The 25985-nt window shown below is 45.4% G+C and overlaps 1 protein-coding gene across 3 annotated transcripts in view; it reads left to right on the top strand.

The window, feature by feature from the left end:
- The window catches only part of EPB41L4B (erythrocyte membrane protein band 4.1 like 4B), a 142816-nt gene that overhangs the window by 111621 nt on the left and 5210 nt on the right, over positions 1-25985 (top strand). Inside the window, exons 20-24 of one of the 3 annotated variants that reach the window (XM_018052570.1) lie at positions 511-609; positions 6802-6982; positions 8955-9032; positions 14633-14749; positions 16987-17055. In XM_018052570.1, coding sequence (XP_017908059.1) covers positions 511-609; positions 6802-6982; positions 8955-9032; positions 14633-14749; positions 16987-17055 — 544 coding nt within the window. Of the gene's footprint in view, positions 1-510; positions 610-6792; positions 6983-8954; positions 9033-14632; positions 14750-16986; positions 17056-25985 lie in introns of all 3 variants that reach the window. The other 2 variants (XM_018052571.1, XM_018052572.1) reach the window with 2 other exon arrangements.

Genomic DNA, 25985 nt, shown 5'->3' with positions numbered 1-25985 from the left:
TTAATCTGGACATAGAATGTTTTAGAGTGAGTCCTAAAGGTCTCCTGATTATATATTTTTTATATGAACTACTCTATCATTCTTTATCTATTTAGAAAATGTATTCTGTGTTATGTTTAAAATAACATAGATACAAGATTACTTACTTGGAAGTAAAAATAGGCTATCCACAGGTTTCCCTTTACTCGTTTCACTGGCAAAACCTGGTTATGAACAAAAACCTAATATTGGGAAGGGAGTGTTTTGGGCAGAGAAATTTCATGTGATATCCCAGTCATGTTCAGTTCCTGCTTGCTGTATTTTCCTCCTTATCATTTTTTTATTTTGGCTTTTCTGTGGCATTTTAAAATAATTATATGTAATAGGTAGAGTGAAGAGGAGGAAAGAAATGGCTATCTTGACTATCAGTGTTAGTAAGGCATAAATTAACTGAGAAAGCAGTCCCTACTGTCAAAACCAGACCATAAACCTCTTTGTTGGTATTGTTCTGCTCTCCTGATCTGTCTCTAGAAGTCCTATTCCTATACGTGTGGAAACTACGCAACCAGCTATGGAAAAGCCGGAGATCAAGCCTCCCCGAGTGCGGAAGTTAACAAGACAGTACAGTTTGTGAGTTCCATGCTGCAAGTTTTTCAATTATGACAACAAAGGCGATGCCAGATGTCCAGTTGTAAATGCTTCTTAGCCTTTCACACCCCTCCCAAAGGACCACCTCAAAAATACAGTCTATTTTCCAATGTAAGTTATAATGGCGCTGGATCTTTGTCCCTGAAAACATGACACGGGTGCATAGGCATTCTTTATTGACTGCTTTAGAACAAATTACTACAAGCTTTAGTGGCTTAACACAGTCTGCAGTTATTTTCTCACAGTTTCTGTGGGTTGGGGTCCAGACATGGCTTAGCTGAGTCTTCTGGGTCAGAGTGTCTGTTAAGGCTGCCCTCAAGATATTGACAAGGGCTGCAGCCTCATCTGAATGCTCACTCATACAGTGTGGGGCAGAACTCAGTTCCTTGAGGACTGTTGGACTGAGGACATCATTCCTTGCTGGCTTTTGACTGGAGGTTGCCTTTAGTTCCTAGACATGTGTTCTCTGAGAAAATACACAAGAAGAGCCAGAAAGACTCCTAGAAAGGCAACATCACAGCCTTTTATAACCTAATCTCAGACATGACATTTCATCCCTTTTGCCCTACTCTCTTCATTAGAAGCAAGTCACCAGATCCAGCCCACACTTAAGGGGAGGAGCTTCCTCAGGGACACAGATAGCAGAGGAGGAACATGGGCAGTATGTCGAATGCTGGCTCCGTTGTGTCTTAGTGAAGTGGCAGCACTGTCTGTCAAAAGAGCCAAAGCTGATCCCTGAGCAATAAGAAGAGCTCTATTCCTGTAGGAGTTTCCTGGTGGCTCAGTGGTAAAGAATCCACCTGCCAATGAAGGAGACGTGTTCAATCCCTGGTCCGAGAAGATCCTTGGAGAGGGAAATGGCAACCTACTCCAGTATCCTTGCCTGCAGAATCCTATGGAGCCTGGCATACTATAGTCCATAGAGTCGCAAAGAGTCAGACATGACTTAGTAACTGAACAACAACAATAAATTTGTGTAGGGAGAACCACATTCCTGTAGAAGAAGCCCATATTCCTGTAGGAAGAACCACATTCCTGTAGAAGAATCCCATATTCCTGTGGGTGAAGCCATATTCCCATGGAAGAATCCATATTTCTGTAGGAGGAGCCATATTCCAAAGTGTGCCAGAACCAGCAGGACCTGTCCAGTTCTGTTGAACTTAACACAAGTTTCCTAACTCCCTTGCACACAGGGACATTCTAGGCACTGTGAGGGAAGAACACAGTGACTTTGAGAATTCCCATGCAAGGACTTAAATTTATGAGAGGGAAAGACAGATTGTAAATAATTTTAATCCAAAGAGGGCAGGTAAATGCTGCAGTTAAATGTGGTGGTACATTAGTAAAATCGCAATGGTTGTTCCCATTTCTTGACCTCAGCTATGGCCCAGGTATCATGTCTGGATATATAATTGGTCAGAGAGGTGCAAGGGGATCTTTGGGTGCAGTGCAAAGCATGGGGCTCTGGAGTTAGAAAGGCTTCTTGTTTACTGTCATAAACTCTTGGGAAAATTACTCTTTGAATCTCTCTGTAATCTGTAAAATGGACAAAGATTTTGTGAGGGTAAACATAAGATAATGTGAATAAGCCCTAGCAAGGGACCTGGCTGAAGGATGAGTTAGTTCCTGTTGCTTTCTTATTATGCACCTGAAGCCTCTAAAAAGGTCAAGTGTAGGAGGTGCCAAGACTACAATGTATAGGACAAGGAGCAAACTGCAGCTGCAGTTCTCCAGCCGTCAGCTCTGGCCCGCCGCTTGCACCTTGTAAAAAGGAGAAGCGGGGCTATTTCAGGACAGACACATTCCACCTCATTAGCCTTAGTAGAAACTTCTGGACTGTATAGCAGCTGTATTTCCTAGGAAAGTCAACATGAGAAAGCTTCAGATGATTAACATTCCTAATGATCTCTAGGGGACAGATTAACCAATGAAAAATCTGCTTCCCAGAGGATAAAGCTGGCAAGATTAGCCTTTCATTTTACATTTCGAAATTCAAAATGTTATTATCACCCATTCAGGATATGTAATCATGTTGGAAACAATGACTATTACGTAGCCTGGAAGGAAAGAAAATTTAACTAATTCACCAAATTGCCTCTTTTAAGGAAACCCTTTTTGAACCTCTGATTTCTTGTGTATTTCATAAGATACCCCAAAGTGTTCTGGTTTGAAAATCAAAGAATCGCACCGTTTTCCCCATTAGTAGTAAACAGCAAAATTAACAGATGGGATGTTCCCAGTTTTGCATTTTCATCCCATAAACAGTTCTTGTATTGTCAACACTAGTTACCACTACTTTACTCATCTCTTCCACTCACAGATATTGATGAAGTTAATAAACACATGGTTAAGGGAGGTAGATTGGAAAAATTAAGATTTCTCATTCCCTGAAAAATAATTCTGCATCATTATTTTTGACATGTGGGGAGGTGTGTGCCTTTTTTAGTGGTTACAGTATTCCTAGTTCCTAGGTCAGAATTATATGTGCTTGTTTGGGTTTTAGGCTACTTCATCAAAGCATCATGATATTTAGGTTCTCTGAACAGGTTTTCAAACTGCCACTTTCTAGGATATAAACAAAAATCTCAGCTGTGTTCTTTTCTCGAAATACGACACAGGGAGGAAAAGTGTGACTGCTGTGTTTAGAGTGAAGGAATTAAACTCTGCAAAGAGTTTAAGGCACGTAAAAGTATATCTTTATATTGAGATTAGCTGGTATGTTTAGAAAATGATGATCTGCTTAGTTTTCCCCCATAAATTGAACTTTACTATTCATTTAGATATAGTGTAGGGACTTTCCTGGCTCTCCAGTGGTTTAGATTTTGCCTTTCTATGCAGGGGGTGTGGATTCGATCCCTAGTAGGGAAGCTAAGATCTCACATGCCTGGCAGCCAGAAAACCAAACATGAAATAGAAGCAATATTGTAACAAATTCAAAAAAGACTTTAAAAATGATCGACATTTTTAAAAAAAATCTTTTTTAAAAAAGGTAAAAGTAAACATAGTGTAAAAATCTGAAACTATTCAGGCAAGACAAAAAAATCCAAAGAGAAAATAAACTAATCCCCTAAAATTATACCATCAAAAATAACCAATGTTCACCTTTATGACTAATACTCTAGACATTTTTCTATGCCTTTCTTTAAAACAGAAAGGAATCATTTCAAAGAAAAGAATCATACCATATGTAAAACTTTACTTACTAAAATGTGTCATGAATTGACTTTAGATACCATGTGTTCATCATACATCACATTGATAACATAAGCTATCTGGCATGGCCCAAGACCTTAGGTATGCTAAGCCACTTATTCAGCAGGATATCCCAAGGGTCCAGGGGTTCTCTCAGGAGCTTGTCAATGACCAGTGTTTCCTTTGGAATGTACAGGGTTCAGGCAACTGGGTCTCACTGGTTTACCACTTTCCTGCACAGGCAGGAATCTGGTTGGCAGCAGGCAATAGAGAACCTGTCCTAATTTCTGTAAGTTTGAGAAAATACTGTCCATGCCAAGAGTGGACGATTGATGGTGCTTCTCTTTGCCAGGATTATCAGATCAGAAAGGCTTCCAGCTTTGGCATACCTTGTGAGAAGTCAAGCCTTCCCCATATATTCAGGCTCTGGAGATGAGCCCCGGGTGCCAGCCCAGACTTCTCCTCCCTCATGGTGACTTCCTGTCCAGTGTCCTTTCCATCATGGGTCATCCCGTTTGATCAGAGAGGGTCTAAAATCAGAAATACTTGGCCCCAAGACAATTGTGCCCAACTCCTCCTTTATAACCAGTTTATCACCAAAGGGACAGTTCCTGTTAGACCATAAGAGGAGTCTTTCATTCAAAACAGTAGGTTTCTACAGCTCTTATATTTACCCTTCTATGGGAGGCTACTCAGAATAACATCCCTTGGTTTTGTGGTTCTCAAAATGTTAAACATAGAACTACTGTACAACTCACCAATTCCCCTCCTAGGTAGAATTCCAGTCCAAAAGAGTTGAAAGCAGAGATTCAAACAGATGTTTGCACACCACGTTCATAACAATAGCTAAATGGCAGAAACAACCCAAGTATCCATCAACAGATGAAGGGATAAACAAAATATAATCTATCTATACAATGGAATACTATTCAACCATAAAAAGGAATGAAACTTTGACTTATGCTACAACATGGATAGATCTTGAAAACATTATAGTAAAAAAAAAAATAACCCAGATACAGAGAAGTATTTACTATATAATTTCATTTATATGAGGTACCTAGAGTAGTCACATTCATTCAGACAGAAAACCATGTTGAGGAGAGGTGTAAAATTTCCCCTTTTCCCTTTCTGAGTTCTTGTGGCCAGACTAATAATAAAATAAGAAGACAGGTTATTAGGAGAACAGGAAACAAGTTTTAATTCATGCACATGGATATCTCATAGAAATAGCACCTAAGAAGTGGCCAAAGCAGGCAGCTTTTGTACTTTTTAGACAAAGAAATAAAAAATTTGTAAGCAATTGACAGGATAAAGAAACTTAGGTATTGGGTGCTCAATTAGTGAAGAGTATAAACAGTTTGGACTTGGGGAAGTAACTAAAGAAGTAGCAAGGTTTGTTTATATAGGCTTCTTGGCCTAAATTCCCTATCTCTGTGATAAAGGGGTCTTTCTGCCTAGGAAATGGCAACACACTCCAGTACTCTTGCCTGGAAAATACCATGGACGAAGGAACTTAGTAGGCTATAGTCCATGGGGTCGCAAGGAGTCAGACACAACTGAGCAACTTCACTTTTTTTTCTGCCTACTATAGGGAGTACACCTTTCATGTGAGAGATTTATATCCTGCTTTCAGGGAGACAGAGAGGAGGGTCAGAGTGCTGGTGGCCATTTCAAAATAATCAGTATGACAGACCTTTATACCACATAACAAGCTGAAAGGAGAAAGTCTGTCAGAAAGTAAGGAACAACTTTCTGCAATACTTTACGTTATAATTTGACATTATGAAGACAAGAAGAAAACTTGAGACCCTCAGCAGAATTTCGATATTCTCTTGGAAGCCAGTACGAACTATATATATACATTTTTCAACCTCTCATGAAATCTTTATTTTCAATTTTCTGCTTATTCCCTTGTCCTCTCCCTAATCATTTTATCACGTGCATCCTAAGACCATTGCTCTTCCACTTCCCATTTTCCAGACTGTACCTGTAAGCACTCTTTGAAGGGGAAAAGAAGCACAAAAATGCAAATATTTCTCTTACAAAACCCTTGACGTCATACTGAAATCCTCACGTTGAAATTTATGTACCTCGGTACCAGTAAGTTTTCTTATCCCCACATAACTGCTATTTTGAAAAGAAACACTGAACACACAAGGTAGGGAGTACCAACTATATTGATAAATATTTATTTCTGATTTAAATGCCAGAAGTCATTACTCTTTCTGACTAAATGCCAAAGGACGAAATTACCCTAAATTGTTTCTAAAATGCAAATTTTCATAACTAGGATATTATAGTGAATACATATTTTATTTAATGGTAAAAATACCTCTTATCTGATTAATTAAAAAATCCTGTGGACATTTCCAGAAATAAATTTTCAGTGATGGTGGTAATTCAATCTTTCCTTCAGGGTCTTCAAAAAATGCTATTTAAAAAATGTTTTTAGTTTTTTCTCCATATAGTTTATTAAAATTAAAAACTCTATCCTAATTAAAAAATCAATATGCTACTGTGGCATATTTGGGGGTGGCCCACTCTGAGCCCCAAGAGCAGAACAGACATTATCCGGGACTACAGGGAGGGGACCATGGGGAGATATTGTCTGACGAGTACAGAGTTGCTGTTGGGATGATAGAAAAGTCTAGGGTATAAATAAAGTAATTGCTATCCAACATTGTGAATGTCTAAGCCACTGAATTATATGCTTACAAATGGATAAAATGATAATCATTATGTTATATTTTTATATTAAAATTTGTTTTTCATCCCTTGGCAAGTGACAGAAAATCCAGCCCAAATTTACTTTGGCTAAAGGTCAATATATTGGCTCCCGTAAGCTGGACATCTGGTAGACATCTGGGGAGAACCCCAACCCCCAGCCTAGCTGTCCCAGCCCTCCCCACCTACCTCCACTCCCCACGGCCTGTTTATTATTGTAATGAGCAGAGCTTCATGTGCTTTTAGTAACCGCAGTGATGAAGACGACCTCCCTCCAGACCTGGCCGAGGCAGTGGGAACGACCACGACTGCACCCGCAGCTACCACCACCGCCACCACCACACAAGCCTCAGTGCCACTGCTGTCCCCCAAAGTCCACAAGATCAGCTCGCCTCAGGGCTCAGAAGGCAAGGGCCAGCTGTCCCCAGGGGCCAAGGTACGGGAGAGGCCCTGAGGAGGAGCTCTTCTTGCTGCAGTGTCTGCGTAAATTCAGTGTGTGGCATCTGTGTGCGTTTGAGCTTTGTGTCATCAACTCTGGGTGCTCCTAAAACAACAGTAACAACCACGTGTTTTTTTTTAATATAATCTGTCCCTGAAAGATAACCATGTGTGAGAGACAAATAGTATATAAAAGCATGTGTTGTGTACTTAAAGAGAAATTTAAGAGATTTCTGAGGGCAGTTTTGGTTTTAAAATATCATCCCTACGAACACTATTACTCCACTGTGAAGACAGAAAGTGAGAAATGGCTTTTTACCCACCAAAATGGAAAATCTGGAGAAGAAAAAACCTAGAAGTATCCCCATCTCGTTCCTTATGGGAGACAGCCTGTGTTGATGGTTTGAAATTGGTCAATATTCTATCTGTCGGCTTGAAATTTCAGGAAATTGCCAGTGGTGTGAATGGGCTGGCAAAGGTCTTACACAAGACATTTCTCTTGGTTTTCTTTGAGTGATGCTTGGTTGCAGTCACTCTTCAGTGATTGGTCTTGCTCTCCAAGCAAATGCTGGGTCAAATGTTGCTTGGTCCCTGGACCCCACTGAGGAATGCTGTGTGCATGAGGCGGGGGCCCCCCAAGGCAAGACCAGAGCCATAGAGTCTATTCTCAGTTGCTCCTTTCAAATACCTATGTCTGCTTTAAATGAGCAGTCACTTCATGGACCTTGTTTCTCTGAGCCTCAGTTTCTTCTTCCCAAAAATGGGAGTAAAATCTACTACCCTGCTCAACCCATGAGTCCAGTGGAGATTAAAGTGCTTGTGCAAACAGGATGCCTGAGGCTTCTGCGGCTCCAGGGAGCACGATTCCCAGTAGCATCAGAGTAACAACAGTCTAGGCACATCCCGCATGCCTCGGGCAGTCTTTCAGGGTCTCCGTTCCTGGGGGTCTCTGGGAATATCTCCATGTTCCTCAACAGAATCCTGGCTGGACCCCCTCAGCCTGTGACTGGCCCAGACTGAGGCTCCCTGCTTTTCTGTAGATCACCTCCTGGGAACTGGAGTCGGGTTCCCCTCCACTATGCCAAGTCCCAGCACTGCTTTGTCCCAAGTGCGGACACAGGGTCCTCTCTACGGTCCCAGGCCGTAGGTAAAACCACGCGAACACATTTACGAAACAGAAGGGAACTGGGTTGGAGATGCAGTCAGCATCCTGTCAGAGGCCACAGGGCTCCCTCTCCTGGCCAGCTCTCTCCTTAGGGCTCTGCTTGCACCAAGTTAATGAGATTTGAGACTTATTTTTTCCCATATAGGGCTTCAAGGCCCCCATGCTGCTGAGACTCCAGGGCAAGACAGAAAAAATTTTTCCAAAAAATGAAAGATCCCACCCTCCCACCAGAAAGCTTTTCTTCACTATTGTGCAGATGAGTTTAGCTTCTTGAGGTCTTGGCCCCCTGGATCCGAGATGGGGTCTTTTCTTTCTCTTTATATATTCAAAGGACTCTTTGAAGTATTTTTCCCCCAAAGGCCAGTCAAAGAGCACTCAGAGCATTTAATAAAAATTGTTTGCAGCTTCAAAAAAGACAGTCCCCCTCCCTATAACCTGTTTCTACCCATGAAGATGTCAGAAAAACTGGGGTTTGGTCTCAATAATTTGTACCCTGCTGAGCAAGAGAACCATGAAGTGGGGGTTGGTGTAATAATGAGTTCAGTGCTAGCAAGTGAGGGGAGGAGAGAGGTAGGGAACACCTGTATTTTCTGATGAAATTCCATGGTCAGTCGAGAGCCAGCACTCACTGGGATATTTCTGTTTTCCGATTGTTTTTATTTTTTAATTGGAGGATCATTGCTTCACAATGTTGTGTTGATTTCTGCTGTATAACAATGTGAATCAGCTATATGTATACGTACACCCCCTCTGTCGTGCGCCTGCCTCCCACCCCTAACTGGGATGTTTTTGTCTGCCTCTGTAGAGCCCCTCTAACCGCGGAGGTGCCTTTACCTTGGAGCCGGGGGATCTCCTGATGGATTTCACGGAAGCCACTCCTCTGGTAAACTTTCCATTTTGCTAAAACCAGAAAAGCCGCAGACCGTAGACATGTCTTGGCAGTGGGACGGATGGATGGAGGTGGGCATCACCGAGGGGAAGGCTCTCCCTCTTGTCCTGCTCACAGCCTGGAGGCTCAGGGTCAGCTTTCTTCCAGGGTTCAGGCGTCAGGAGTCCCTCCACCTCACAGAGCCCCTAAGGGAGGTCGGTATCCCCTTTCCTCTGAGGGTGGCAACAGGAGCCCCACCCCACCTGTCTGCTGATCCTTGAACATCGTAGGGCTCCTCCACGCCTGAGGCTCGGGTTCTCAGCTTCCTGGGCTGCGCCCCGCATGCCTGCCATGGGGCATCTCTTGCTGTCTCTTCCAACAACATGCTCTGGCCTAAAGCACCAGCTCAGGGCCTCACCTTGGCTTTCCAGGCCCCTTGTGCCTCCCTACCATTCTATATCCTCTGCAGACAGGTCTCTCCTTAGGGATGGGATTCCTGCAGGAGGGAAAGCCACTTGGGGGAGGGAGCACTGGACCAGGAGTCATGCAGATCAGAGCTAGCTCCAGTCTCTGCTCCTCACCTTAACCATCCTGGCCACTGGATAATTGCTGCCCCATCTTCTGTCCAATAAGGATGTCATTGTTTGCCCTGCTTGCCTAAGAGTATGATGAGGATCACACAAGAGAGAGCCCCACATAGAAAGCAACATAAATGTGTATAAGATATTGTTAATATCACTAGATGACACAGGCAAGATTGAATATAACTTCGGCTGAGCTTAGCCTGATACCCAAGGGTACTGGAGCATAAACAATGGTTGGCAAATTTGCCCTGTGAGTCAAAATATGAGCCAAGTGAAAAACTGTCTCCCGAGAACTGATCTGTGTGTCTGGCTGTGTGCGAGGCTCTGGGAGCAGATAGGGCAGCTGGAGGCTGGAGGGGCTCTGGTTGATAAAGGGTCAGAATCCATAGGAGAGCCATGTGCAGAATGCTTGGGGAGAAGCCAGGTGACACGTCATTCAGAACAGGCTAGTTGGATGAGGGTGCCCTGGATGGGAAGGTTTTCTGGGCAGCTTTCAAGAGGGGACATATGAGGCCAAATGCTGCACAGGCTTTAGGAATGATCACTGTTCCTGCCTTGGCTGGCACAAGGAAATCACTTGTGATTTCTGCAACTGTGCATCTCATCTGGTGAGCTGGTACTGTCTGAGAGCTTTGAGTCAGCTCCTTCGGATAATGAGCTGAGAGCTGACCGTGGGTGATGCCCAGCTCAGGAACCTGCAGAGTTACTTCCTTCCCATGTTCAAGAACATGGAGCTGGTAATTCATACCCTTCTTGTTAGACAGATTGCCAAGATAGGGTAACCTCCAACAGGGAGCTTACTCCCTGTCCCCAGGACACTCTGCCTGTGTCTCTGGGCAGCTCTGACAGAGCTCTGAAATAGGATCCAGATGCTGCACTGCCCAGCCATGGGACAAGACACAGCTACTCACTTCACAGCTGGCATCGGCAAGGAGTATCTGTTCTCAAGATGAAGCATCTTTGTCTTGTTTGTGCAAATTTGAGGCACAGGTACATGTTCACAAGGCACATACACACGCTAGGTGTGCTGGAGGGCTGATATTTCTGGTTTTGCTTCAGTTCAGAGTCCTATCTCTGAGAGTGATAAAGGGTCCTAGAGAGGAAGAGGGGTTCCCGCTGCCTGCTTCTACCTTAGTCTGGTCCTCTTACTTCCATCTCCTCCATCTGTTCCTCCCACCATCCCAGAAATAGGAACTGGAGCCCTCTCTGCCCTGTTGCTGGGGTGATGGAGAGGCATGGCTTCTGTATCTCCTAGGATAGCCAAGGAAAGACTAGACTTGGGGTCTGAGACTGGACAAACCTCCTAAAGTCACATCACTACCCTGGCTCCTTGGGCTAGAGCTGGAAGGACAGGGAGCTGGCGAGAGAGGAGCGGGACAGATTTTCTGAACTTCATTAAACCAAGACACTGTTGGAGCTAGTTTAACCCTTATGACTTTTGACCCTTATGATCCAGTCTCTGCATAGAATGAAGTATGGTCCAAACGGCCATGAAAAAAAAAAATATCAATCTTTAACTGGCATCTCTCAAAATAATGAAAGAAGATTAAATGAACACCTCCCAGTAACACTTCTCAAATCTCTTTTTGCTTCTTTCTTAATTCTCTTGTACCGTGCACTGCCCTAAGGACTTGCAGCCTCAAACTTGCTACAAACACATGCTTTCCAGCTTTCCCCCCTCATTTCCCCAAATCTTCTCTTCTCTAATCTCCGGCTCTTTGGTTGTGTGGCTCAGTTTAGCCATCCAGGTCCTGCAGCCTCTGCAGCTTTATTGTCTGCCCATTCCTGGAATCTGCATCGCAGACTCTTTGCGATCAGATAAGAGTTTCTGCCTGGGAGGGAAGCATGGGGGCGTGGGGATGGGAAGGGAAGAAGGCATGTGAGTACAGACAGCACCCACTCTCCATCTGGCATTCTCATCTGCTGTGCACGGGGATGTGGGTGTTGGTCGAGTGAGGGGAGGCGGAGGGAGGGCATATGGACACACGAGTCGTGTTGACCTTGGGCTGCATCATCCTATCTGCTCCAGGTCAGTCACACTAGCTTCCCTCCCTAGGTAACAAAGACCAACACCCACACCTCCTGCCTCTCTGATGCTTTCTCTTGGGGTCTTGTCCCTCCCTGATCTCCACACTTCAGGAACCCTCACCCAACTGCAGAGCCAGTCAGGATCCGGGTCCCCTCTGGGTCAGGGAACATCAATCAGGGGTTCATGGGTCAGGGAGGAGATGGTTCAGCCAAAGGAAGGCTGTGTAGGGCCCAGAACAGGCCCTGGGTTGGGGATCAGAAGGGTTGGTTCTCCATTTGTCTCAATAACTTAGTTTTTATTCTGACCCTCATTCTAGCAGGAGGGCTAAAGCTTAATCTCAAGTCAAATTGGGTGCCTCTTCCAGTCTCCCTGGGGTTGTGTCCACGTTCATCAGGGCACAGGGGAAGTGAGGGAAGTCTCTTTAGTTTGTGAAGTCACCTGTTGGCTGGTGCATCTGGGACACCCTCTGCTTTGTTCACACCCCATTGTATGATGGAGATCACAGAGCTTCTGGGATGTGGCCCTCTCTGCTAGGGCGCAGGTCCCCTCTGCTCTTTTATTTTATTTTTTGAGGAGGAGTCTTACAGGTACATTTATTCATGCCTGAGGGCAGTGGCATTGCTGCAAGTCACCACAGTGTCCCATAACACAGTCAGACAAACATCTCGTCCAAGGAAAGCTGGTTAGTGATAACCATGAGCAGGTGTAGGACTGGAAGCTTCCAAGGCTTTACTTCTTTTATCAACACTCCTGATTTTATAAACGATTAAGCCCACCAATCCCATGCCTACCCACATCTGGTAAACTTGGGTATAGTAGGTCTTCATGGGGATCCAAACATTCTTAGTAAGACTTTGAAGCATCTTGGCACAGGACCAGCGGCTCAGGCAGCGCCTACTCAAAATGCATCAGAAAGGACACTCCCCTCTGCTCTTTCATCCTTGTCCCCAAGCCTCCATTAGGAAATGAGGGGGTACAGAGCCCCTTTGCTCAGCACTCACTCATGTCTATCCCTCCTCCCTTCCCCTGTGAATTTTCTCACCTATCCTCAAGCTGGCAATCTCTTTTGAAAGCTTACACATTTTAATCATCATTTATCTATACCTAAACCTTTCTATTCCCCCAAAAGGTCAGATTTTGAAACTCAGAAGCCACTCAGAACCTAGCTGTGTGAGTGTAGAAAAGACCCTAGGAGGGAAAGAAATACCAGGAGAAAATATAAATGGTATTTCAGAGTAGTATCCTATTACACGTGTTATCTTATTTCCTATTCATTTATTACGAGTCAGAAGTGTGGGAACCTCAAGGATGTTCTTTTGTTTAAATCTACTCAGATGCATTTAAAAATCTGAGTTCTAAATCTCCATTTAGAGAGGTCAGAGATGCTTGTGGAATGGACCAACATTTCTTTACCAGTAAATCCGATGCTAGGCAAATAGGTCATCCATTATAATCTTCACTTCAGACTCTGGTGGCCAATACACATTTTGGCCTCAAGGCAGAATGTCCCTGTTTCCTGGTGATTTGTGCCTTAGATAGTGTCCTGTGGAGCATGGGATTTGTCCTGAGGACCAGAAGGGGAGATTTTAAGTAGGCTGGTAAAGCTTAACTGCAGGTGACTAGTGTGGATGCCCCTGTTTCTGAAAAATGGACTTAGAAACAATAGCCGAGAGGGTCTCGACCCATGGACTTAGGCTTTGCAAATGTCATTTCTGCCTCTCCCACATCTGAATAATAAAACAAGGCTGTGTTGAAGGCCATTGGGAATATGGCTGTAAAAGCCCCTTGGAGATTGTCTGGGACTGCACTATCTATGGATGGCGTTAGATCCATCTGGAGATGAAAAAGAAGGCTGCAACGTTCTTGATAATTTTTCAGTGAAACTTTCCCAGAGGCTGTCCTTGATCCATCATGGCAGGATCATAGCAATGACTTAAGAAAATGCTCATGTATTTGTTCTCTGGAGTGAATGGTTCTTTCCTAAGACTCACACTAACCCTGTCAGTGACTCTCCTAACATCAGAGCTTTCTCTCCTCACCATCCTCATCCTCACTAGTACAAGCTGTCGGATCTCTGCTGGGTGCATGGCACTGTTTAGCGCTGGGGCTGGGTAACAGGGACATGGGAACCCACTCCAGGACTCTTGCTTGGGAAATCCCACGGACAGAGGGGCCTGGTGGGCCACAGTCCGTGGGGTCGCAAAAAGAGTCAGACATGACTCAGCAACTAAAAAACAACAACAAAACCGGGGAACCCAGGATCCCAAGTGACATGGCGTTTTCTCACAATGCTTGGTACCTTCCAGCTAAGCAGCAAGGCTCCCCTTCCCCGCCCCCGAGTGCCTAGACGCCAAAGGCCTGGGGCCATAGATGTGGGAGGGAGGTCATGGCCAGCACGTCTTCTGAACACAGATAAAGAGCCGTGACAGATGCAGTCTTGAACTCTGTATTTCTCCTCACTGATGTACCTCTTTCTTGGAGCTCTCTACTCACCTATCCACCGTAATGTGGATCCTTACTTAGCAGAGTGTAGGAGGCCACTGGGCATGGGAGGCCGACGCTTTCAAGCGCGTGGCCATTGCCCATTTTGCCCCCATGGCCGTCTTCATCGATTCATCTGAGCTCTTTCTGACTTGGCCTGGGCAATGCCTTAGCATCCTCAACAGCATACTGGTCCTGTGCAGTTGGCACAGGAGATGGCCCCCACCTGCCAGTCCTGGCAAGAGAGTTTTGATGGGTCCTTCTGCCCAGACAGTGGAGCAGACTGAGGAGGGCTGGGGAGGAGGAGAGAAGGCGGAGAGAAGGGGGAAGCGGGAGGGACCAGAAGTCAGGTGGCCAGAGGCTGGAAGGAGGCTGTGGGTGAGGCTGGCTGGAGAGCAGACTGGAGTTGACAAATCCATCTTGCACTGTGCTGTCTTTCTCTCCTCCCCCTCCCTTATCTCCTCCCCTCCTCTCTCACCACCTCGTCCTCCCCTTCTCTCCTCTCCTCTCCTCGTGAGCAGGCAGAGCCCGCCAGCGCCCCCCACTGTGCCCACTCTCGCTGTTCTCCTCCACTCTCTCTCCCCATGAAGGAAGAGACCACTGGAGTTTGCATGCACCCTCCAATCAAAACGAGGCTGGTAGGTACCCTGGCAGGGAGAGGGGCCTGGCCAGGAGAGGTGAGGCGGGCAGGAGCACCAGGTGGCAGCCCCAGGGGTGTGCACGAGCACCGGACCCTGGAGGAGCCCGGGCCGCAGGGTCTGTCACTCCAGGATGGACGCAGAGTTTGGAGTCCAACCAGCCCTGATCAAACTGGGACTCACAACTGTGGTCCCACCCCTTTCTCTGTAGGTCTCAAGAACTGTGAAGAGTTTGTTTTCCTAGAGCCATGATGTGCATAGATGCTTTCCACAGAGAGAACACTCGTAGTTGCATTTCTGTTGCAAACAAAAGCTTTTAACTTGTCTTTTCCTGCTGTTTATCAAGATGACGATATGAGAATTACGTAATGACTTGAAAGGAATCTCCTGTAATCCCAACCTGGCACAACTTTTTTTTTTCATTTTTGCATGTTTCCTTCTAATATTTATTTATATTCACTCACAGATTTACATAGTTGTATCATAGCATCACCTACTATTTGCCTCTTTTTGCTTAATGTTGTATTGCTTCTAGCTTGTTCTTGGTACCACGTTCTATGTATTCCATCAAGTGAATGGTCCATCATCTACCTAAGAAACTCTTTCCTGCAGGACGTGTGCTTTGTTTCCAGTTTATCACTGTTCCAGGGAACACATATAACTTGTGCATCAGGGGCTTTATTTTTTCAGGCCAGACCCTGCTGGGTTCAATATCGCACCTTTGGCTTTGTCCCCAATTCTAACGTGGTGATACCAACGACAGCACCATCAGGAGAGTGTATGTGCTTTGTCAGAGCTCAGCAACCCAGACAGTAACTGTTGGAATATCTTTTTCTTCTTTAGAGCAGGTATAAGATAACACTTGGACGTTGCCAACTCTCGCATTTCTTTAATAGCAATAATAATCCTCGTTTTCCCTTTTATTGCATGATGGTCTGAGTCTATTCTGTATGTTACTTTCACATTGCTGTTGGTCTCAGCATACCACGTTGAACCATTAAGCCCTGCAAGGAGTAAGGCTTCCTCCAGTCCTTTATTTGCTGCACAGCAGGTAGTCACTACCAGGACCGTGAACTGGCTCCTGAGTCCAAGGGAATTTTGAGATGTTTAAAAAGAGAGTTTGGGGAAGGAGTGAGCGGGCTTGGATTAGACATCTCAGTGCCCACTGCAAGGACATTGTCATTTCTAGATGGGTTAAGTTGAGACCTACTCAACTCCCTCAGAAATACTCAGCAGATTTGGGTCTGATCTGATGTGTTCCTGTGCATCCCTATCTTACCCCCTATTAGAATGACTCAAAGCCGTCAAGTAACTACTGTCCGTAGGCAAGACCCTGAAAGACACTAAAGCTACTGCGCATGGGAAGTGGTGGCCTTGGTGTCTTGGCTGCAGCCCTCTGGTGGAAGTGGAACAATGTGCGTTCACCAGCAGGCAGTTTCTGTACCTCGAGGCTGCAGACAAAGCTAGTGTCAGTCATCAGGACCCTGGGCCTGCTGGCAGTCTTTGAGGCCAGCTTGAAGAAACATAACCCCTCCCCGCCCCCTCCCCTCCAAAGGCCTCTAGGAGGCCAAAGATGAAATGACCCAAGAGAAAGAAATGGAAGCAAAGGCTCTTGATGGCCAGTTGGCACAACCTGATCCTGCAGGATGTCCACCCTCTCCAGACACCAGCACAGGGTACTTGTGATCACCATGCCTTCTGTCCCCAAGGCCAGGGTGGTAGGAGTCTTCCAGGCTTACCTGGGTTCCCCTGAGGTTTCCCTCTATTGCCCAGAGTTTATAGGGAGCCCAACAACTAAAGTGAACGGACAACGAGCCCTCCTGGCCTGATTAGTCCAGGCCTCCTGGTACTCTGTCCACTCTGATAGACTCTGTTCCCTATCAGTGTCGTCTAGTCCATTCCCCACAGCTGCAGAGGGGCCATCAGCAGGCCCCCACATCACCCTCGCCTCCTCATTACACTCCCTGGCTACGGTCAGGGTGAGGCAGTGTAGGTGTCCTGCAAACACAAGACTTCAGCCTGTCTTCCTTGCAGAGGCCTGGCTCTATGGCACAACTCCAGGCTCAGATACAGCCGCTAGGCAACACTCATAGGGGCCCTTGGTTTACTTCCTCAGCAAGCAAGGAAGGCTCGGTGTGTGTGCTCCTGTATCCTTCAGTTTGAAAGTGTGCTGCCAAAGAGTTCAAAGCTTTGTTTCTAATCTGAAAGTAACACTCTTCTCTGTCTCTTTTTTGAAGATAAAAACATTCCCGGCTGATACAGTGACCCCTTTTCCTGATCCTTTCATAACAGGGCCACAGCTTACCGTAAGTAGATCCAGAAAACAGATCTGTGTTTCAAGACATAGTTCCTGGGTAGCATGCTTTCCTGTGGATTGCCAGCCGACAATGCCAACAGCTCATGTTTATTTATTTATTTTTGACTGCAATTGTTTCTTAGTTGCGACATGCAGGATTTTTTTTTTAGCTCATGGGCTTCTCTCTAGTTGTGGCGCACGGGTTTAGTTGCCCCGAAGCACATGGGATCTTAGTTTCTGGACCAGGGATGAAACCTGCATCCCCTGCGTTGGAAGGTGGGTTTTTAACCCGTGGACCACCAGGGAAGCCCCACCAACAGCTTCTTCTGATCACTGTGAACTCTGTGAGGCTGAGAAGAAGTTGGGGTTTGAGGGTCAGCATTTTCTAGTTACTTTATTTTATTGAGGTGAGCTTCATGTAACATAAAATTAACAATGTTTGAAGTGACAGTTTAGTGGCGTTTAGTATATTCGGAGTCATGCAACTACCGCCTCCAATTCTAAAACCTTCTCATCACCCCCAAAGGAAATCTCATGCCCATTAAGTAGTCATTCCCATTTTCCCCTTCACTCTGGCCATTGTCAGCCACCAATTTGCATTTTGTCTCTTTGGATTTGCCTAGTTTGGATATTCCATAAAAATGGAATCCTAAACTATGTGACCTATGTCTCGTTTCTGTCGCTTAGCATCATGTTTGTAACATTTATGTATGCTGTAGGATGTATCAGTATTTTATTTCTTCTTATGGAGGAATAATATTCCATTGCACTTATATACCACAATTTGTTAATCTATCCATTCATGGATGGGTTTTGGGTTCTCCCCACTTTTTGGCTACTGTGAACAATACTGCGATGAACATACATGTACATGCATTTATCAGACTCTATTTTCAGTGCTTTGGGGTTGGATCTGCATCTTGATAATGGTATGACTTATGATTTTAAGTTAAGATTTTGCCACTCTGAGCACCAGTCTCCTTTTATTTAAAGTGGAAATAGTAATAAGAACATCCTCCTCCTCATATCTGGTTGAGGCAAGGGTCAAAAGGGATCAAGAACTTGAAAGTACTCGACCATGCACAGACCATCCCACGAATGTCAGGTACAATTGTTGTTCCTCAATGCTGGAGAGGCAGGGTGGTGTAATAACAAGAGCAGGTAGTCATGACAACCGGCTTTCCTGTTGCCATGGCTCTCTGTGTCGCTGAGCAGCTTATTTAAACTCTCTGCAAACTGCTGAAATGTTTTTAAACATTTAAATGTTGTAGTTTCCTCATCTGCAAAGTGAGAGAGTTCAATGATTTTCAAGATTCTCTTCAGCTCCTCGACTTTTTTCTTTAATTAAGAGCTTGTGCAGAAGCTCCCTCTCTGATGAGCAGAAGTAGGGAGTTTAGGCTCCCTCCTCTCTCTCCTGAGGCTTCCCTGGTGGCTCAGTGATAAAGAATCTGCCTCCTGATGCAGGAGAGGCAGGTTCAATCCCCTGGGTCGGGAAGATCCCCTGGAGAAGGAAATGGCAACCCCCTCCAGTATTCTTGCCTGGAGAATCCCATGGACAGAGGATCCTGGGGGGTTACAGTCCATGGAGTTGCAAAGAGTTGGGCATGACTGAACACCCATGCATGCCTCTTTCCTCTCCCTTCCTCTTCCTCCCAGGGATCAGAGTTTGCAATTTCTAGAACCACATGGTCCCTGAGGTTCCTTCCAAAGGTCAGTCTAGAGGATCTTCTGGGCGGGCTGTGTGGTGCCCTAGGGGTAGCTCGAAGTGCAGTCTCAGGGGCTGGCTGATTGTGGCTACCTGAGGTGGCTTCAGCCATATGAACAGGAGGGCGTGAGCAGTGGCTGATTCCGGTCTGAGGATGAACAGACCTGGGAAGGTGTTCAACAGTCTGTGCAGAGATAAAAGCAGGTTTCTAGAACAATCCATGGGGCTTCCCATGTGGTGCTACTGGTAAAGAACCAGCTCGCAAATGGAGGAGACGTAAGAGATGTGAGTTCTGTCCCAGCGTCAGGAAGAGCCCCTGGAGAAGGGCATGGTGACCCAGTTTTCAGTGTTCTTGCTGGAGAATCCACGGATAGAGGAGCCTGGTGAGCTACAGTCCATGAGGTCACACAGAGCGGATGCAACTCCAGCGACTTAGCATGCACACATGCAGAACAGTCTGCACTAGGGTCATGATCGGCTTCCAGCACCTGTCTTTTAAGGAACAGAGGGCAGAGGCACAGGGGCTGGGCCAGGCATTCAGTGCTGCTGCCAGATACTCATCTGGCCCCTGCAGTTTGGCTGGGCACAGCTTCCCTAGCTGGAGGCTCCAGCTTCACTTCCTCTGCTGGCGATGGCGGGCACTCTGGCCTGCTGCCCAGCCTTGGCAGTGCTGTGAGGCACCCAGGGAAGTCCTTCCTGAAAAGCCGGGGGCCGAGATGGAGCAGGAAGCCAATGTCAGAAACCATGCTAGGACTTTGAAGAACTGGGCAAGAGTGGCTTGAAGACAGCTAGAGCAGGCAGAGGGAGCAGCATGAGCCACAGTCCTGGGGCAGAGGGGGCATCCCACCTCCAGGGGACTGAACCGAGGCCAGTGGGCCTAGCTGGCCGAGAGCAAGGCTGTGGGGCATGAGAGGAGGAAGGGGAGGAAAGCAGGGACAAACCCTGCAGGGCGCAGCCATGCTTGGCTGAGCTCAGATGGGGAGTCCGTCAGTGAGAAGCCTTTGAAGGACTCTGAGCAGGCCAGGGACAGGGCAGCTGCATTTGGCGATGATCCCTGTGATGGCAGTGAGAGGAGCTGGGTTCAGGCAGTGTGGACTCTAGGCAGTCCTCTAGAAACCTCGAACAGTAGTTCAAGGGAAAGAAGGCAGAGAGCTTGACCCAGAGTGCTGTTGATGGTGGAGGTGGATAGATGTGCACAGATCAGGGAAATATTTAAGAGCCTGGTGAGTAATTGGATTGGATGAGGGAGAGAAAGGGCCAGAAATAGCTCTCAGATTTCTGACTTGCAGAATGTGGATGGAGAGTGGGTGCATTCACTGAGACAAGGAAATCTTAGGGTAGACTGAACCAGGAGGGGTAATGAATTTGCCTCTTGCCGTGATGTGTTAGAAATGCCTTGGAAATGCCTGGATGGAAACAGTGAATGGGCAGCTGGATCAGTTCAGTTCAGTCGCTCAGTCGTGTCTGGACTGCAACACGCCAGGCTTCCCTGTCCATCACCAACTCCCGGAGCTTACTCAAACTCATGCCCATCGAGTCGGTGATGCCATCCAACCATCTCATCCTCTGTCGTCCCCTTCTCTTCCTGCCTTCAATATTTTCCAGCATTAGGGTCTTTTCTAATGAGTCAATTCTTCCCATCAGGTGGCCAAAGTACTGGAGCTTCAGCTTTAGCATCAGTCCTTCCAATGAATATTCAGGATTGATGTCCTTTAGTATTGACTGGTTTGACCTCACTGCTGTCCAAGGGTCTCTCTAGAGGCTTCTCCAACACCACAGTTCAAAAGCATCAATTCTTTGGTGCTCAGCTTTTGTGGTCCAACTCTCAAATCCGTACATGACTACTGGAAAAACCATAGCTTTCACTAGATGGACCTTTGTTGGCAAAGTAATATCTCTGTTTTTTAATATGCTATCTAAGTTTGTCATAGCTTTTCTTCCAAGGAGCAAGCATCTTTTAATTTCATGGCTGCAGTCACCATCTGCAGTGACTTTGGAGCCCAAGAAAATAAAGTCTGTCACTGTTTCCATTGTTTCCCCATCTATTTGCCATGAAGTGATGGGACTGGATGCCATAATCTTCATTTTCTGAATGTTTAGTTTTAAGCAGGTTTTTCATTCACTTCTTTCACTTTCATCAAGAGGCTCTTTGGTTCCTCTTCACTTTCTGCCATAAGGGCGGTGTCATCTGCATATCTGAGGTTATTGATATTTTTCCTGGCAATCTTGAGTCCAGCTTGTGCTTCATCCAGCCCGGCAGTTCACATGATGTACACTGTATCATATGACCTAAATCAAATCCCTTATGACTATACAGTGGAAGTGAGAAATAGATTTAAGGGACTAGATCTGGTAGAGTGCCTGATGAACTATAGACAGAGGTTTGTGACATTGTACAGGAGACAGGGAATAAGACTATCCCCAAGAAAAAGAAATGCAAAAAAGCAAAATGGCTGTCTGAGGAGGCCTTACAAATAGCTGTGAAAAGAAGAGAAGTGAAAGCAAATGAGAAAAGGAAAGATATACCCATCTGAATGCAGAGTTCCAAAGAATAGCAAGGAGAGATAAGAAAGCCTTCCTCAGCAATGAAGGCAAAGAAATAGAGCAAAACAATAAAATGGGAAAGACTAGAAATCTCTTCAAGAAAATTAGAGATACCAAGGGAACATTTCATGTAAAGATGGGCTCAATAAAGGACAGAAATGGTATGGACCTAACAGAAGCAGAAGCTATTAAGAAGAGGTGGCAAGAATACACAGAAGAACTGTACAAAAAAAATCTTCACAACCCAGATAATCATGAAGGTTATGATCACTCACACTCACCTAGAGCCAGACATCCTGGAATGTGAAGTCAGGTGGGCCTTAGGAAGAATTACTAAGAACAAAGCTAGTGGAGGCGATGGAATTCCAGTTGAGCTATTTCAAATTCTAAAAGATGATGCTGTGAAAGTGCTGCACTCAATATGCCAGCAAATTTGGAAAACTCAGCAGTGGCCACAGGACTGGAAAAGGTCAGTTTTCATTCCAATCCCAAAGAAAGGCAATGCCAAAGAATGCTCAAACTACCACACAATTACACTCATCTCACATGCCAATAAAGTAATGCTCAAAATTCTCCAAGCCAGGCTTTAGCAATACAAGAACCATGGACTTCCAGTTGTTCAATCTGGTTTTAGAAAAGGCAGAGGAACCAGAGATCAAATTGCCAACATCCCCTGGATCATCGAAAAAGCAAGAGAGTTCCAGAAAAACATTTATATCTGCGTTATTGACTATGCCAAAGCCTTTGACTGTGTGGATCACAATAAACTGTGGACAATTCTGAAAGAGATGGGAATACCAGACCACCTGACCTGCCTCTTGAGAAATCTGTATGCAGGTCAGGGAGCAACAGTTAGAACTGGACAGGGAACAACAGACTGGTTCCAAATAGAAAAAGGAGTGCGTCAAGGCTGTATATTGTCACCCTGCTTATTTAACTCATATGCAGAGTACATCATGAGAAATGCTGGGCTGGAAGAAGCACAAGCTGGAATCAAGATTGTTGGGAGAAATATTAATAACCTCAGATATGCAGATGATACCACCCTTATGGCAGAAAGTGAAAAACTAAAGAGCCTCTTAATGAAAGTAAAAGAAGAGAGTGAAAAAGTTGGCTTAAAGCTCAACATTCAGGAAACTAAGATCATGACATCCAGCCCCATCACTACATGGCAAATAGATGGGAAAACAATGGAAACAGTGGCTGACTTTAATTTGGGGGGCTCCAGAATCACTGCTGATGGTGATTGCAGCCATGAAATTAAAAGACGCTTACTCCTTGGAAGGAAAGTTATCACCAACCAGACAGCATATTAAAAAGCAGCGACATTTCTTTGTCAACAAAGATCCGTCTAATCAAGGCTATGGTTTTTCCAGTGGTCATGTATTGGATGTAAGAGTTGGGGTATAAAGAAAGCTGAGCACCGAAGAATCGATGCTTTTGAACTGTGGTGTTGGAGAAGACTCTTGAGAGTCCCTTGGACTGCAAGGAGATCCAACCAGTCCATCCTAAAGGAGATCAGTCCTGGGTGTTTGGAAGGACTGATGTTGAAGCTGAAATTCCAATACTTTGGCCACCTGATGAGATGAGCTGACTCAATGGAAAAGACCCTGATGCTGGGAGGGATTGAGGGCAGGAGGAGAAGGGGATGACAGAGGATGAGATGGATGGATGGCATCACCGACTCGATGGACATGGGTTTGGGTGGACTCCAGGAGTTGGTGATGGACAGGGAGGCCTGGCGTGCTGTAGTTCATGGGGTTGCAAAGAGATGGATATGACTGAGCAACTGAACTGAACTGAACTCTGCATATAAGTTAAATAAGTAGGGTGATAATATACAGCCTTAACATACTCCTTTCCCAATTTGGAACCAGTCCATTGTTCCATGTCCAGTTCTAACTGTTGCTTCTTGACCTGCATACAGATTTCTCAGGAGGCAGGTAAGGTGGTCTGGTATGCCCATCTCTTTCAGAATTTTCCGTAGTTTGTTGTGATCCACACAGACTTTAGCATAGTCAATGAAGCAGAAGTAGATGTTTTTTCTGAAATTCTCTTGCTTTTCTATTATCCAACAGATGTTGGCAATTTGATTTCTGGTTCCTCTGCCTTTTCTACATCAGCTTGAACATCTGCAAGTTCTTGGTTCACATACTGTTAAAGCCTAGCTTGGAGAATTTTGAGCATTGCTTTGCTAGTGTGTGAGATGAGTGCAATTGTGCAATAGTTTGAACATTCTTTGGCATTGCCTTTCTTTGGGATTGGAATGAAAACTGACCTTTTCCAGTCCTGCGGCCACTGCTGAGTTTTCCAAATTTGCTGGCATATTAAGTGCAGCACTTTCACAGCATCATCTTTTAGAATTTGAAATAGCTCAACTGGAATTCCATCATTTCCACTAGTTTTGTTCATAGTTATGCTTCCTGAGGCCCACTTGACTTCACATTCCAGGATGTGTAGCTTTAGATGAGTGATTACACCATTGTGATTATCTTGGTCATGAAGATCTTTTTTGTACAGTTCTTCCATGTATTCTTGCCACCTCTTCTTAATAGCTTCTGCTTCTGTTAGGTCCATACCATTTCTGTCCTTAATTGTGCCCAACTTTGCATGAAATGTTCCCTTGGTATCTCTAATTTTCTTGAAGAGATCACTAGTCTTTCCCATTCTATTGTTTTCCTCTATTTATTTGCATTGATCACTTAGGAAGGCTTTCTTATCTCCTTGCTATTCTTTGGAACTCTGCATTCAGATGGATATATCTTTCCTTTTCTCATTTGCCTTTTTCTTTTTGCTTTTGCTTTTTGGCAGTTGGATATCGAAGTCTGTATCAGGAGAGAGGACTAAACTGGAGATTATAATTAGCAAGTTATTAATACCAACAGCTAGATGGTAATGGAAGCCAAATTCATAAGCTTCAGCTTCCTAATTTTCTTCCTCGTATACATCATATTCTCTTTTCCTCCCTACCAAGGTCAAGATATTTGACCTTGCTATAGGGGTGGCCTCTCCAGAGACTCCCTGACCTATCCTGTCCACAGTCAAGGGGGAGTTCAGCAGCTCCAGGGAACTCCATACAGTTATTCTGCTAGTTGATCCAGCATTGACCTTGAGCCTGAATTCAACAACCAGACTGCTTGGTTGGTTCCGAAGCCAGTTCCTACCTTGTATTTGAGCCTGTTGAGTCTACTTGATAGTCAGCCAAGGGCCTCGGTCTGTCTAAGATGAGGACCTCTGCCTGACTCTGGTCAGATTTCTGTGCCATGATCTTCTTCTTAACCTGGCCTGGCCCTATGTTACCTGCTTTGTTCCAGCAAATGTTGGTTCATTCATTTCTTTGTTCAGCAAATATTAAGAAGACTAGTACTCAGGGTTGAGATTTAATAATAGTAATTTTCGCTGCTCCCTGAGGTCATTCTTGGGCTGCTCAGGTGGTGCTAGTGGTAAAGAACCCGCCTACCAGTGCAGAAGACTTAAGAGAACGTGGATTCAGTCCCTGGGTTGGGAAGATCCCCTGGAGGAGGAAATGGCAACCCTCTCCAGTATTCTTGCTTGGAGAATCCCATGGACAGAGGAGCTGGTGGGTTACAGTCCATAGGGTCACAAAGAGTTGGACATGACTGAAGTGACTTAGAGCACAAGGTCATTCTTAAGTGAGGTTGGCTCTTTTTCTCCTATTTTGTGTGCATGGCAGTGAGGAATATAATGACTGTTAGTAAAGCTGGATGCCACTGCCTTGATTCATGCTAAGGCCCTGGTACCTTCCCTGCAATTGTATGTAAGTACATTTCCCTCTTTTTCCAGAAAGAGTCAAAATTGGCATCAAAAGCCCAACCTACACCTACTTTATTGAAGCAACAAAATAACATCTTACGCCAGCTCCTGTATCAGGAAGGCTGGACTCAGCCATGCTTTAAAATGACAAATTGAATTTCCTATTCATGCTGCATGACCGCCATGGGTGGGCTATGCTTTCTGCTCTGTGTTGCTTTGTTTCTGGGACCCTGGCTAATGGAGCAGCTGCCCTCTAGAACACTGCTGGTCACAGAGGCTGGGGGGAGGTGGGGAAAGAAGCGACAGATCTCACACCAGCACTTAACTCTTCCAATGGAAATAAAACATGGTGGCTCATGTCCATGGCTAAAGCAAGGAACTGGCCATGCCTAACTTCAGAGTGGGGTTGAGGGGGACTTTCCTGGGGGTCCAGTGGTTAAGACTCTGTGCTTCCGCTGCAGGGGCCACAGGTTTGATCCCTTGCTAGAGAGCTAAAATCCCTCATGCCAGGAAGCAGAGCCAATAAATAAATAAATATTTATTAAAAAACATTTTTAAAAGTAGGCTGGGGAAGTGTAATCCTACCATGTCCCTGGAAAGAAATGAGCCAGCATTATCTAAGGAACCACACAAGTGACCACTACATCCCAGCGTTTGTGAAAGCCCCCTGTGGCAAACATCACACGCCAGCAACTCTGTGACGCTCTGTTCTTGTGGCCAGTTCTCTGGCATTGCTCCAGCCCAGGTCAGCTCAGTTCTGTCTCTGGAGGCAGTTGTAAAACAAACAGGGGCTTATATTTTTCAGCAGTAGTCTTTCAGGACTCTCAAGGATAAAGATTCTCCCCATTTAGAATCTTGGTTCTAAATACTGGTTCTTAGTGCTTCCTGTGTGACCTCGAGAAGATTGCTTAATGTCT

This window comes from Capra hircus, chromosome 8 (assembly GCF_001704415.2).
Source record: "Capra hircus breed San Clemente chromosome 8, ASM170441v1, whole genome shotgun sequence".
In the NCBI taxonomy this organism is placed as follows: domain Eukaryota; kingdom Metazoa; phylum Chordata; class Mammalia; order Artiodactyla; family Bovidae; genus Capra; species Capra hircus.
This window is presented reverse-complemented; position numbering and strand designations above follow the sequence as displayed.